General features: G+C 38.4%; 2 protein-coding genes across 2 annotated transcripts in view; one reads left to right on the top strand and one right to left on the bottom strand.

Moving 5' to 3' along the window:
• Window positions 1-13,826, bottom strand: part of LOC140932766 (sphingomyelin synthase-related protein 1-like) — a 115,251-nt gene that overhangs the window by 44,866 nt on the left and 56,559 nt on the right. The window lies entirely within an intron of this gene.
• LOC140932852 (uncharacterized) lies at window positions 5,704-13,476 on the top strand. The gene is made up of 6 exons (XM_073382355.1): window positions 5,704-5,723; window positions 6,170-6,557; window positions 7,765-7,843; window positions 10,630-10,722; window positions 11,561-11,917; window positions 13,106-13,476. The coding sequence occupies exons 1-6, from the start codon at window positions 5,704-5,706 to the stop codon at window positions 13,474-13,476; spliced, it is 1,308 nt and encodes a 435-aa protein (XP_073238456.1).

The raw sequence follows: 13,826 nt of genomic DNA, 5'->3' as shown, positions 1-13,826 counted from the left end.
CATACCATAAAAATCAAAATGATCGGTACAGAACATTGTACCCAGAGAAGAAAGGAACACAGAAAAGAATAACCCGTGAGTAGGCCCCTCTTCTCCTAACTCCTTCAAGCGAGAAAAATAAGAGGAGTACTGGAAGAGGAAATTTACCTCTTCGGCCGAGCGAAATTTGAAGGCTCCCACTTCCTGGCCTCTTCCAATCATTTGCGGCCATTAGTCCATGTGAAACAGTCGACGCCTAGCAACAGCCATTTGGTAATGGCTCTTGATGCCTAGCTTGCGTGTCCAGCCTGCATAAGAGGCGTTTTATTTTATTTAGTTATTTACTTTTTTGCATTTTCAGGAAGCGCCTCACCATCACGAGTGTCTGGCGCTCCTGCGCTCGCTTGTCTGAAAAATGCGAAAACTGATAGAGCCTTTTATGCAGACTAAAGTTCGGCTGCCATCGGATACTTTACCAGGTGCTTCGCAATGAGCAGAGCAGACCACGTTTTTCTTGGTGAATCACAGCCTGGGTGAACCATATATCCACGAGAAAAAAAAACGCACGGGCGAGTGATATTCCTCAACCGTCATGCAGAAAAAACCCGCAGTTCTTATAGAAATGGTTTTTAGTGGGATTTTAGGCTATCTACTAGGTTCTTAAATAGGTTTTTAATTTAATAGGGGCACCATAGCGATCAGCCCGACAAGCCGAAGATAAAGCAAATCTTAGCACCGATAACCATTGCAGCGCATATGTGATTTGGAATATATTTCCGTATTAAATAATTATCTAGAATACAGTTTAGATGATAACCATACAGTAATTAATGTATTTTTCCAAAGTATTAGCATGCATGCCAGGCTAGGGTCTTTCATGCTGTGTTTCATCTGAATTTTACTGACTGAAACCTAGCTAGACTATTTTTTTTTTTCTGTATCTTCCGCTGTGCCTTCATTTTTGTAAAATAAGAACTGCTAGGAGGCAATTCACTCACCATACAGACGAAACATGAAAGCATTTACCCACTTTTTAATTCAAATAATGAGCCTTTTGTCGCTAAAATACCCGGCGCACGCTAGTACGATTCTGTTGACAACAGTTTGCACCGGTAGTGGGTAGTAGCCTCCAGTACAGTGATTAGAACGTTACGTAAAATTACAGCGGGTTAACAGTAGTGAATGCAATATCTAGCATAAACAACTTACAAACTCTGGGTTCGAATGGGGGGACGGGGGGAGGGGGGTAGGATTTTCTTGTTATTATTTCAGCCACATTCACCCTCAGTATATGACCAGCATCTTTCATAAAAAAGTACCTCTCCCTATCCGGGTTCAGTAACTGATTAAAGCGACTAGTATGGAATAAGTTAGGTAAATGAATAATGTCAATCAAGAGCGTCGCTTGGTAGATGCTCTGCTGGCTGTGTAAACCAACAGAAATAGAACCCCTAGAGAGTTGCGTTAAAAAAAAAACGTAACAACAACAACGCCCTTGGGCCCCCTTAGCCGCCGAACACACATAAATGTTCGAAATGCAGGAACGTATAGTTCAGCCAGCATTGACACTTCTCTTGACGGGTATATCTGATCAACACTTTATATTTGCTTGATAAAGATTTTAGTATTAAAACAAATTATAACAACAGGCCAGTAGCTGAACAGATACAGTAAAATAAAGGAGTGAAGGAAAAATCAAAAGAAACAACGGTATAAACGGCAGTCTAACCTCTCATAATGAACCTGTGAGCACAAAAAATACGAAGGCCGGATTGTCCTCTTAAGGGAACTGATCGTTTACGCCCATGCTTACAAAAGGACCTCTCGCAAGTCATGTTATGTCCCAGAATTCTGCTAATCGACCTTTATATTTTTGAGCCCATGTCGGACCCTGTGTTTTTTCTCTGAATACCTAAAATTAGAGGAGCTGCGTACTGGGAGCTCGGGAGCGTACTAGGAGCAACGTACTATTGAATTCCCGGGTAAAGGAACTGCTCGACACCCAACCGACTGTGTTTTTTTTTTTACCTCGAAGTAAAATCAGGACCCCAGGATGATGGGACATTACCGACTCCTGTAGTAATCTCCCTCAGTCCTCTGCGCGAGTCTCCGATACTAGTCTGCTAACTCAGTAACTTCCGGGTTAGTGACGAGCGATTAGAAAACTTATGGGGGGACAAACAAAGTACAAAAAAATTAGTCGTGCAAGGGAAAATTAAATAAAACAAATTCATGCATGAAAGAAGAAAGAAAACCTAAAAAAAAAAAAATGCACTGGCCTAAAAAAATTGATACAAGAGAAATGTTAACAAAAGAAACTCCCCCCAACACTTTGCTAATGGTACGATTCAAATGTTGTTTTTCTTTGAACATTGTCACTGTAATTCAATTTGTTTTAAAAGTTTCCTTTAGCTTTTCTTTATCTGCCGTAGGGACGGACCATTAGAAAACTTATGGGGACGGGGTGGCGAAGTACCAAAAAAAATATTTGCGCAAGGGAAAATTAAATGAAAAAAAATTCATACACGCCAATTAACCCTTAAAAAATATTTGTGCTATGGCCTAAAAAAAAACAGACAAGGAATTTGATAACGAAAAAAAATTCCTGCGGCTCGAAAATTCCCCACCCCCCACTTTCTAATGGGCCGTCCCTTAGTATAGTGATGGCGAAGTCGACCTTGGAGCCCACAGTTTTTTCCCCACCCCTCACCCCCTAAAAATATACCTTTGTTTAGTCACGATGGCGTACAGTTGCCCGACGTTTGCTGGACGAGTAATACAATATACTACACCAGACAAATGAAAGGCAAGTAGATGAACTGGAAAAAACGCTAGTAAGTTTTTCCATGTGTATAGTTTGCCGCAGTCCCTTAGAACGAGGGGGAATTGAAGATCAAGATTTTTAAAAATGTACTGCCGTGGGAACCGTAATGTTCAGTGTACTGTTGCAACTGCCGCAACGCTTGTCTCTCATCGAATTTAACTTTTACGACTTTTTCTCCCACTGCTTGTCTAATCAGATAACAGCCTTAATTTTAAAAGATCAGTTGTTCTTCGTTTTAACTCATTTCATAGGCTTCCCGACGAAGTTTTTATTTCAAGGGGTGACCGAATTTGTCACGCAATGTAATGTTACAAATTAAAATGTCTCTGAAAGCAAAGCTGAAAGCTATAAAACCACTCACAATTTCTTTTTTTTGGAAGATGGTCGATCAAACAGCTTATTACAAACTTATAAACTTGTAGTATTAAAAGAAATATAGACTTTGAAAAATAGAATCCCTGTTGTGGAACGAACCGAAGCTGAAATGGTTGCTTTGATAACTCGGTGTTGACATACACGAGTCGGCAATGGAAGCGTTTTTAGCACTTATTCGCTACAATAAGATAAAAATCAAAAGGTAACACTTACATATGTGTCTATTATCCGATATTCAAGCGGTAAGAAACATGTGGAAAGTTTTCCAGAGCAATTTTTAAATTGTTTGCGTAGGTATGTAGGGAAACATGTTGACTCGTAAATTGATTTAGGTGGCAAAATGGTCTTCACGTTTCCGTTTCTCTACGGGACAATTTTTGCGGGCCGCGGAAAAAATTTTCACAAATCAAAGTATAAAGGATATGCTTTAAGACCATACTAGTTTTGACCTCAAATTCTATGTACCAGTGGGCTTTTCTTGGGGTAGAAGTTAGCAAAAATTAGCCTAGTCGCTCAAGCGCTTCAAGTGGGGTAACTAAAACGGCCAGAAACAAGACTATTTTGACAGCTTTTCAAAAGTAATCTAGTGTTTTAGAAAGAGCAAGTGAAGTGCTATGAAATGTCAAAAGTACATTGCTAGATGTTATCACGTTTACCAGCACGAGCGAAACGAAAATGCATCATTTTTGTCAATTTTCAAAGGCGGCGGGAGGCCAAAATGGCGATTTTCAAACTTTCCTCGATTTTGAAAAAACTCGAGCGCTTTGGGATCTTTTAATTGTATTTTCGAAAATAACTCACTAAAGGCTTTATTTAGGCAAAATGTGAAGAAAGTGAAAATTTTGAAACTGTCGCCGGATTCTCAATATTTACAGAAACTGGCTCTTAAATTTGTGAAGAGAATTTACGCACAAACTCCTATGTCATTTAGGTAAGAGTTACGTGAGTTTAAATTATAAGATTTATGAACTAAGATATAAAAGCTGTTTTTCTGGATCAATGCTGGGCCAAAATTACTACAGCTATATCTCTTTACTAATAAAAGCTTTGATTGTCTTTATTCATCTACTGCATACAAATGTTGGAGAGTTCCAGTAACCGGTTTGGGCTTAGCCTGCGAACGGCAGACGTTTCTCCTCGCTCATCGCCGCTGAGGGACGTTTCGCGAGGAGGAAGGTCTGCGACTCAGCGACAGAAATGTTTACTTAGTTATGCCGTTCAAGGAGAGGATAACGAACTGCTTTTGGTTAACTACGATAACTTAAAGCTGCTGATCGGTGGTGAAAAGAAGTCAGTTATATTCAATTAATGGTGTAATTTTTTGGAAAAACTCGAAAACAAAGAAAAAAATTATAGAAAAACCGAAAAATCCGGATTCTTCAGCATGATAACAATATGGTGGGAACCATTAAACTCCTTGAATTTGCCGCGTATTAAAAGGAGGGCTGCTTGCCTGGACTTACTCTTAAGTTTCAGATTTTCGATTTTATCCAGTGAATCCAGCCAGAGTGTGGATTTTTTAAGGTCATACCGTTTTAGATCAAAAGAGGTTTACTCTCGAATAAGCGCCTAATTGAATAGGGTTCTATCCGTAGGGCATTTGAGGGGTAGAATCCTCCCCCCCAAAATATTGTTATCATTACAGTATATATAACAATTATTCACCGAAGTGGAGGTGGCTAGTGATGGATATTTACCGAAGCCGCGTTAGCGGCGAGGTAAATATCCATCACTAGCCACCGACACTGAGGTGAATAATTGTTTTAGTATATACTAAAACAGTGAGATAATTGAGCCCAAAAATGATGATTTTTAACTCATTTACTGTTGCCTGCAACGATTACAATTTTGGCGCGCAATGACCGAACGGCCGCTGTCGTCGCTTTTTCTTGCCGGCAAATAAAACTTTTGAAGGCATTTGTTTAGCTCTTGCGGGGAAATTTCCTCAAAAGGAGCTGTGAATTCTTTTTGTATTTAAAATCATTCTGTAAAAAGGATTATTAGATTTAGTTTTAAGCTTATTTATGAACAAGTCAACTAAAAAAAGTAACGCAAGACTTAAACTTAATTTGCATTTGTAAACAACAAAACTTTTTCGCCGGTTTTATCGATAAATTCAAGTAAAAAAGACAAAGCTTTACCTGTGAAAACTTCCACCCCGAGCTTCGTCACTTTCTTCGTGTATTTTGGAAACAGCTTGCTTGATTAGTTGTGAAATTTCTTTGTTTGTTACGGCAGCAAACCGGGAAGGCATTTTGCAACTTACGCGAGTTTGGCGTCTCTCGCTCGGAGGAACTGGAGGTGAATCAGTGAATAGTGCAGGATATTCACTGATTGAGTAGCCAATCAGAGCGCGCGAAAAACACTATCCACTGTTTTAGTATATACTAAAAGTAACTATATCGGAGAAATCATGCAGACGCGACGAGGTCAGTGCACATATTGTAACATTTCTAAAAAATTGTCTCAAAATGCACCAGACTGCATCTCAGCGCAATATCCTTTCAAAAAATATCCGGGGGAGCATGCCTCCGGACCCCCCTAGGTATCTCAAACTTCCCCAAACGATAAATCCTAGATAGAACCCTGAATGATCATGACCGAGCGTGAAGTCAAGATGGCTGAATGTTGACCAAGCTTTTTGGGGGCGTTGTTATGTTACAAGACAAAATCAAGGCCAATATCCAGCCATATCGACCGTACAATCCTTGTCGATAAAGGATCTATTATATCAAGACCAACGCGAGAAATCCCGAAATCACTCAGATAGCCAAAAAACTATATTCATTCAAAGTATTTCTTCCTCGCTAAATGGCTCAAATACATTGGATAATTTTTTATAATCAGCCAGCGTTTAAGAGATTTGGAAGATGTTTGCGATATCGGGTACTGATGTCATCAATAGTGCAGGCACGAGGTTGTTTTAGCTCAGCTGTTTTGGTAAAGCGGATTATTCGGTATGGCACACTAACTTTCGTTTTTCACTAACAGGACTATAGGGATATCGGCAAATGATGGCAAATGGCATGTTATCTGCGTGACATGGAACAACGACGAGGGCACTTATCAGTTCTTCAGAGATGGAGTAATGGAAAAACAAGAGACAGACTTTATGAAGGGCTACACCATCAAGGCTGGGGGATCTTTGGTTCTGGGGCAGGAACAGGATGAAGCCGGCTGCGATTTCGACGAAGACCTGAGCTTTGTAGGAAACTTGGCTAGGGTTAATGTGTGGTTCTATGTCCTGCCAAAAGACGCTATCATTGCTTTTTCTGAATCTTGCTCCAGTAACCTTGGAATCAGAGGAGACGTCTACAAATGGTCCGATTTTATCTACGGAGTTAAAGGATGTGCCGCGTTTGAAATTCCCTCTTCTTGTGTTTGAGCTTGCTTGATAAGAATCAAGGAAAGTAATCGTTTGTTTTCAGTTTACTACGCTAGTCTCTCAAAACAATCGATCTCAATTTTAGCAACTGTAGGCAAGAAAATCTCTAGATTTCAATTCACTTTAATGGTTAATTAATTTTCTAGGTTTGTGCAACTTGTAATGCAATTAGACTAAGAACAATGACGTTATCTTAAATAAAACTTGTGGCTTCACCGCGAAAACATGTTGTTAAGTTTGTTGTAATTATCATTGACAGCGAAAAGAAACGAAAAACCGAGGGGAGAACGAGCAGGGGAAGAGAAGAGTCTTTTTTCATCTTACTGCTTACTACGCTTCCTCGGGAGTCTGTAGTTCAAAGGCAGAACACGGCATTTACATAGCGTTTTCATTCACGTGACCAGCATCTATGCAAATATATTGGAACAAAAGAAAGCATTTACATAAGAAAAGAGTTCAACTCCCACAGGATAAGTTTGGGATACCAATATGGCCACCGTGACGTCATGTGAAAACGCCCAAAAGAGTGTTTTCACTTGACGTTATGTCCGCCATACTCTGTGGTGTCCCATGACAATGAAATGGTGGGTGGGATATTGGTGTTGCAAATCCCGTTCGTTCTTTTGTTCCTAGAAAATTTGCATAGTTGCTGGGCACGTGTGTGAAAAGGCTCTATAGAGTGTTTTCACTCACGTGGCCATCATCTATGCAAATTTATTGGAACAAAAGGAAGCGTTTGCATAAGAAAAGAGTTCAACTCCCAGAGGATTGTTTTGGGACACCTATATGGCCGCCGTGACGTCATGTGAAAACACTCTATTGAATAATGCAGCCGTCACAGAAGCCTCCCTAAAATTAACACCTAGAATAGGTCTATCATCTGCTTGTCCCTTTAAAAGACGGCAACATCTCTAAGACCTACACTGCTACAGTATCGGACCGTGTTAGAGAGAATTCACTCCTAATCTTGTCCCGGTAAAAGTTTTAAGGCGGAATCCACCAAGAAATTGAGTAATTTAGGCCATATTGCACCTTTATTTACACTTTTCAAGGGCTATTGATATAATTAGTATCTTTAATAGTCGTCCTCATCTTTCCTCATTAGCAAACGACTTAACTCATAGAATCCGTGGCCGTATATATGAACTAAATGCAAAATTTGAAAGATCTGATTAAGTTGAGCAATTTGTGCAATTTTCAGCTCTTTGCAAGCAATATTGAAGGGTATATCAGGCATCAAAAACTGCGTGGCCAAAAACTTAATGAGCCATACTTTCGAAGTAAAATTTCCACTTTTTTGAAGAGAATTTCTCTAAAACCTTTCGGTGCATTGGGCTCAAATTTTCAGAGATAACTGAAACTGTTATACCCTTTCAATATTCAGATTTTTTATTTTATTAGCGTCATCAGATAGTGATAAACGTATGTTAATGAGGCAAAAAGTGTAAACAAAGATTCGCCTATAACACCAAAGACAATTGCTTATGGGAGCCCGAGAAAATAATTTTCAAATCTCACAAGAATTCAGCAAACACGAGTAAATCGTCATGCGTAAGATTTCATTTTGTGAAATTTGAAGCTTTTGAAGTTTTCTCGAGCTCCCATAAGAACCTTTTCGTTGGAGTTGTTTCATATAACTTATTACTTTTATAGCCCTTGAAAAGTGTAAAAAAGGGTGCAATAATGAATATGCTTGAAGTTATTCTGGTACAAGGTTTTTGTCCACTGAAAAATAAAATTACTCAATTTTCTAATGGATTCCGTTTTAACCTCGTGTGAATTAACGCGCTAAGTACATCAGGAATTTGAAGCAAAATACAGAAGACTTTTAATGATAGCAATTCCTTTGTCCTGCGCAAAGGCATCGCGGAGGCCTCTTCAGTGTGCCACTAGCACGCGAGGGATGATGGGAAAAGGGTTGGAGAGGAATTTGCCTTTTCTCTTCCCATCGTCCACTAGGCGCTGACTATTTTCGTTATTGACACCAGTGGAAGTAGAGGAGAGATAGAGCAATTCTTTTCATTTTTACGACTCATTAATCACAAGTGAAACATTTAGCAGTCGTTCTTTGAACTAGAGGCGAATAGTCGCCGGGTCAAAACTAGGGTTAAATTGTTAACTACAGACTAAAGTACGGATTAGGTATAAAATGTAAACTACTGCAGGACGTACTTAAGGTAAGGTAGCCTGTAGCCTGTGAATATAGTAATTACGTTGGAAATGAAAAAAATCCCACGTCTCCAAATCTCTGTCATAATTCATCACTGAATTTGTCCTGAAATAGAAATGAGAGTTTTATATACACTAACTAAATCGTTTAAATTGCGTTGATGTGAAGTTTTAAGATACATTTTTAATAATCAATTTGCCGTTACAATTTTCAAATTTTCTGTTTATTTGCGTTTAAAGCCCAAAAACTATTTCTTCGTTTTAATAAATGGTTATTAGTTTGCCTACCCTTGCTACCAGGGAGGTATAAAGAGTAAATAAATAACTGTAATTTAACAGTTGCCAAGAAGCAAACTTTCCCAAGTAACAATCTTTCAAGTTAATTGTCTGAAAGTTTCTTTTAGTACTTTCCTTACTATGTTCAATCAGCCATGCATAAGAATCATAAACTGCTATTTTAATTGTTTAAAAACAGGTTGATTTAGTATGCATTGTTTCTTAGTCTAGAATAAGTGTCTCTAAATGTCGTATCTGAAAAAATGCCATCGTTTTACTATCAGTCATTCTTCTAAAAACTAGTGTCGCCTACTTTTGGTGCCATGTGATTTTAAAACATACGACACAATTCAGGGCGAATTAAGCTTGCATACTATTCTCTGCAAGTTTCAAAAGCTCCTCTTTGTGTGAATGTTAACTGTTGAGGTCGACATACATACATACATACATATATTTTAAACTCGGATTTAGAATAGCTCGAGAAATCTACTAGTATCTCCGAGTAGTATCTTTTCTTATAGAAGTGTTAATGATTATGACTGGCTGGTAAAAGGTGGCGTTATGGAAGCAGACACATGTATCTCATTATTTAGTCAACTCGGGTGCAGTTGGTTTTCTTTTTGTTCTCCAGTAACAATTAAAAAAGTGAATAATCATTAATTCAGGAACATCGAAACAGGTTGAACGATGTATCTTCTATTAAAAAAATGGAAGTGAAATTATTGTTTGATTTTCCAACAAAAATTTTCTACAGCCTTGAATGATTGACATATTTGCTGAAAGAGTTCAATATCACTATTATGTACAAACAGAGAAATGCTTCTTGTGTTACTAAGAAAATAACTCGAAGAGGGGTTCTTATCTGACTTTTGCTGTAAAATATCAGGTAAGAATTGTGAACATGCACACTTCAAATCTTTAGGAAACGTGATCACTGATATAAAACTATGATATATTGACCATTTTAAATTTCCAAACACGAGAGATGTATATAGAGAAGAAAATAACTTCCCCCCTTCCATCCACCACAGCCATGGATAACAGTTTCAAGGTGAATAAATCTATTTTCGGAAATCAGTTACCGGTTATCTCGAGAATTTTTTTTCTGAAACAGTTTGGCTTAAATTATCCACTAACTGTCTTTCATGATACGTCTCTGAGTACCAACTATAAATGTAAAAAATACCGATGATGGGAAATATTGAACATCAATAATGTGTATAGATTATTATTAAAATTTATCTAGGAAAAAGTGAAAAAAGAAATTGGCGTATTATCTGTTAAAACAGTGATCAAATGTACCTAAAATTTAAACTGTTAATGTTTATAAGTATACCAGTATAAATATATCATGGCTAGTATAAAATTCTTGTTAAATATATTTTAATGTTAAGCTGTCGCTATTTTAAGTGGCCGTTTATGTAACGGCAATTGCATGTACATCAGCGTTCTCGCTTTAGTTTGAATTCAGGTTGTCGGATTATTCGGTGAAATTCAAAATCCAAAAAGGAGTGCCGGTATCAGAAAATAAGGTGGAATTTGGTGTAGCAAAAGTGATCTTTAGAAAGAAAGTCCGTTTGTTGCTTTCAGTTTTATGTTTTTCTTTCTCATTTTCCTTTAGTTTGTATGATGTGTATCATAGTGAAGGCAACATTGTTTGTGTTAACAGTATCGCTGCGTGTTTTCCTCTTTGTGGAAAACTTTGTTCCTGAAGGTACATTATCTGTATACTATTTGGGTATAATTTAATATTTAATGTTCTTTAACGGAAACATTTTTTCAATCATACATTTACAATGCACTAGAAAATAACAAAAAGGGCAAGAATAAAAAGACTCAAGCTAGTTTAAATTTTAGGGTGTTTTAAAGATCTATTAAGGGTATCGTTTTGTGTTGTCATAAGTAGACCTCGGATCGCCGGGATCGTGGTGTGAAGGCTCCATAACTTTAGGCACATGTTCCTTGGAAAGACGACTAGCCTTAAGTTCAAACCTAGTTAAACTTAACCATCGTTAGCTATCGTTCTACACTGTATTCAGAGAGTGTCAGAGCCTCTTCGCTGTTGATAACCGAGAATAGGGCGCTTAAGCAAACCACTATACGACAACGAGAATGACAACGTCCAAAATAAAATTGGTTCTATTGAGCTAAAGAACAGCTAGCTCTGCACGCGCATCACGCTTTTTTAGTACACTTCTTTGACGTTTACCGGACAACTACAACGTGAAATAGGAGGCCATGAACATACGAAGACGAATTTTCCTTACTCGTTTTGAACCTGGATTAAGTCTTAAGAATTCAAGTTCAGGAAAAATGGCCTACATTTGACAAACAGAGTGGGTCCGAATAGACGCGATTAAGTTTGAAAGGACACAAATTCATTCTTTTTTAAAGAACTGACGTTTTCACTGCCGTAGTCGTGGTTGTTCCTGTTGCTTAAGTTACCTACTAACTACAAAGTCAAATAAGTAGTCACAAAACAAATTTCATTAATGAGCCCGAACACTGAGATGACTTTTCGCCAAACCAGACTCGTTCCTTTTTTTGTGAAGGAAGTCGAATTCTGACAAGAACATCAGACGGTGATTATCTTCCTGGAAAGGTGGCTAATTCAGAAGGACTAAAATTTTTAGTCACACTGGACAACGGAGGTCAAATCGAGTGCAGCTATGAAGACAGGACTGTAGTTGTACCAGACTCCACTCCAGCGTGGGTCACTTTAGGTGATCACGTGATTGCATTGTCACCATTGATGAATGAGAGCCAGCAATATCTTACTGGCTTTGTGACAAGGATTTTTTGTCCACATGAAAAGGAGTTGTATGAGGTTACTTTGGATAATAATCATCGTGGGAATTACACGCTTCCACATTTACGAAAGCTTCCATTTTGCCGATCACCTCATGAAGGTATTTTACTCAATGAGCTTATAGCTTGCGATCCCGCCTTCCCTTAAAAAAAGAAAGCCTGATCGTACTTTGTGAGTTTACGGCTAGTAAACATTTCCTGAATTCCTAAGAACTAAGTCACCGAGGCTTCGGACGACAAAAAGCAGAAAAAGCAGAAACTGTGTGAAATGGTTTCCTCAAGCCTCGAACTTGTTTTGTTGAATGCACTCACTGGAGGAGATTGCGAGAAAGTTTTATCAAATAACATTTTAACACTAAATACCAAGGATTGCAAACATGTTTCTGGTTTTTCCCAATTCTTAACCTTCATTTGTAAAACTACGATAAACTGACTTTAATTATTTGAAGGAAGATCATCGCAGATACGTTTGAGATGATCTTCCTTCAAATAATTCTTCACTCCGCAGTTCACATATATGATTTTTATATGTTCATAAACTGACTTTAGTTTAAAGATGAAGTGTCCGGATCCGTTATTGTGAAATTTATAAATAATAATTAATAATAGTTTGGGAGTAAAACGGAACGTCTTTTTAGGATCGACTTCACCATTTTTTCACCTAGAGTGTCGACAAAACTTGCGTTCATCTCTGTTTTGGTTTGTGAGCATTGTGGTAAAGGGAGAGCAAGTCAAAAATGTTACACACTTATTTTCCCGCTTGTCCTGTCACCAACTAAACTTCAGTGCGGATCTTTTCGACTCAAGCAGGCAAAGTGATTTAGTATGGCGTCCACACCAGAGAAAAAAGATACGTTTTCGAATGAAATTAAACCCCATGCCATCCGACGCAACTTTGCTGGCCATCAACTCCCAAAATTTTTGCATGTTACATGTGGCGTCCGTTTGCACACCCTGTTGCATGTTGTTGCGTGTTGTTGGGAGTTGTTGCGCAAAGTTTGAAACCATTCACACCTTTTAGCCAACAACTCCCAACATTTCTTTTGTTCTGTGATCCCAGAAGCGTAGGGCAGCAATGATAAATCCGTTTGCACAGCTCTACCAACATTGTTAGGGCCACGCAGGCGCACTATGCATGGCTTACAAAGTCTATGGGTTGTTTCCGTCCCACGATGCATACAATTCCCAACATCATTGGGAGTTTTTACGTTCGTTTGCATGTAGCTCAGTAGAAAATGACTGTTTACTTAAACTTTATCGACGAATTTACATCAATTTTCTTATTTCAGTCGGCGCCCGTGTTTTTGCTCGCTGGAAAGACAACCTTTACTACCGTGGTTTTGTGAAGCAACAAATTCACTATGGTGAGAGACTCTACATAGACGTGGAACTGGATCATTTAGGCCCCATTTCACACCAAGCCAGCGACGAAAGAGCCATTATCCTTGACATCATTCCTTCATACAGTCATGTGCATGCAACTCAGCGTGTAATTGGCCATTTTCCTGGTGATGCAAGCTACATTCCAGGGGTGGTGGTGAGACGGAATGAAGACTGCTGGCAAGGAACTTATCACGTGCAGTTTGACACCGGGGAAGAACGTCAACTAGATTTTAATGAAATTCGAATTCTTCCACCGTATGTTCAGTTAGTTTTCTAGAGTGAAACTGAACCGATATAATTTATTTGCTTGACGAGAAGCTTTAACAAAGCAGTGCACTATCTGTAACTAGATGGCTTGGAAATTGTTGGTCACAGTTATCTGCGCTTTTACAATGGAAACCAAGCATGTAGGGATTTTAACCTAATAACCTTCTTTGCTTAACTTTGACCGCGGCTCAACTTTAATAAGACTAAATTCAGCTCTGAATTAACAGAACCCGCACCTCCGCGGATGACGGATGACATTTCAGACTATCGGTTGCATGTGCTTTAGTCCTGAATTTGTTTCTTGTCAACTTTATAACCTGACATCAAAAATATAAGATTAAAACCTACAATGTAGTCTGT

The sequence above is a fragment of the Porites lutea genome, chromosome 4 (assembly GCF_958299795.1).
Source record: "Porites lutea chromosome 4, jaPorLute2.1, whole genome shotgun sequence".
NCBI classification, from domain to species: Eukaryota; Metazoa; Cnidaria; class Anthozoa; order Scleractinia; family Poritidae; genus Porites; species Porites lutea.
This window is presented reverse-complemented; position numbering and strand designations above follow the sequence as displayed.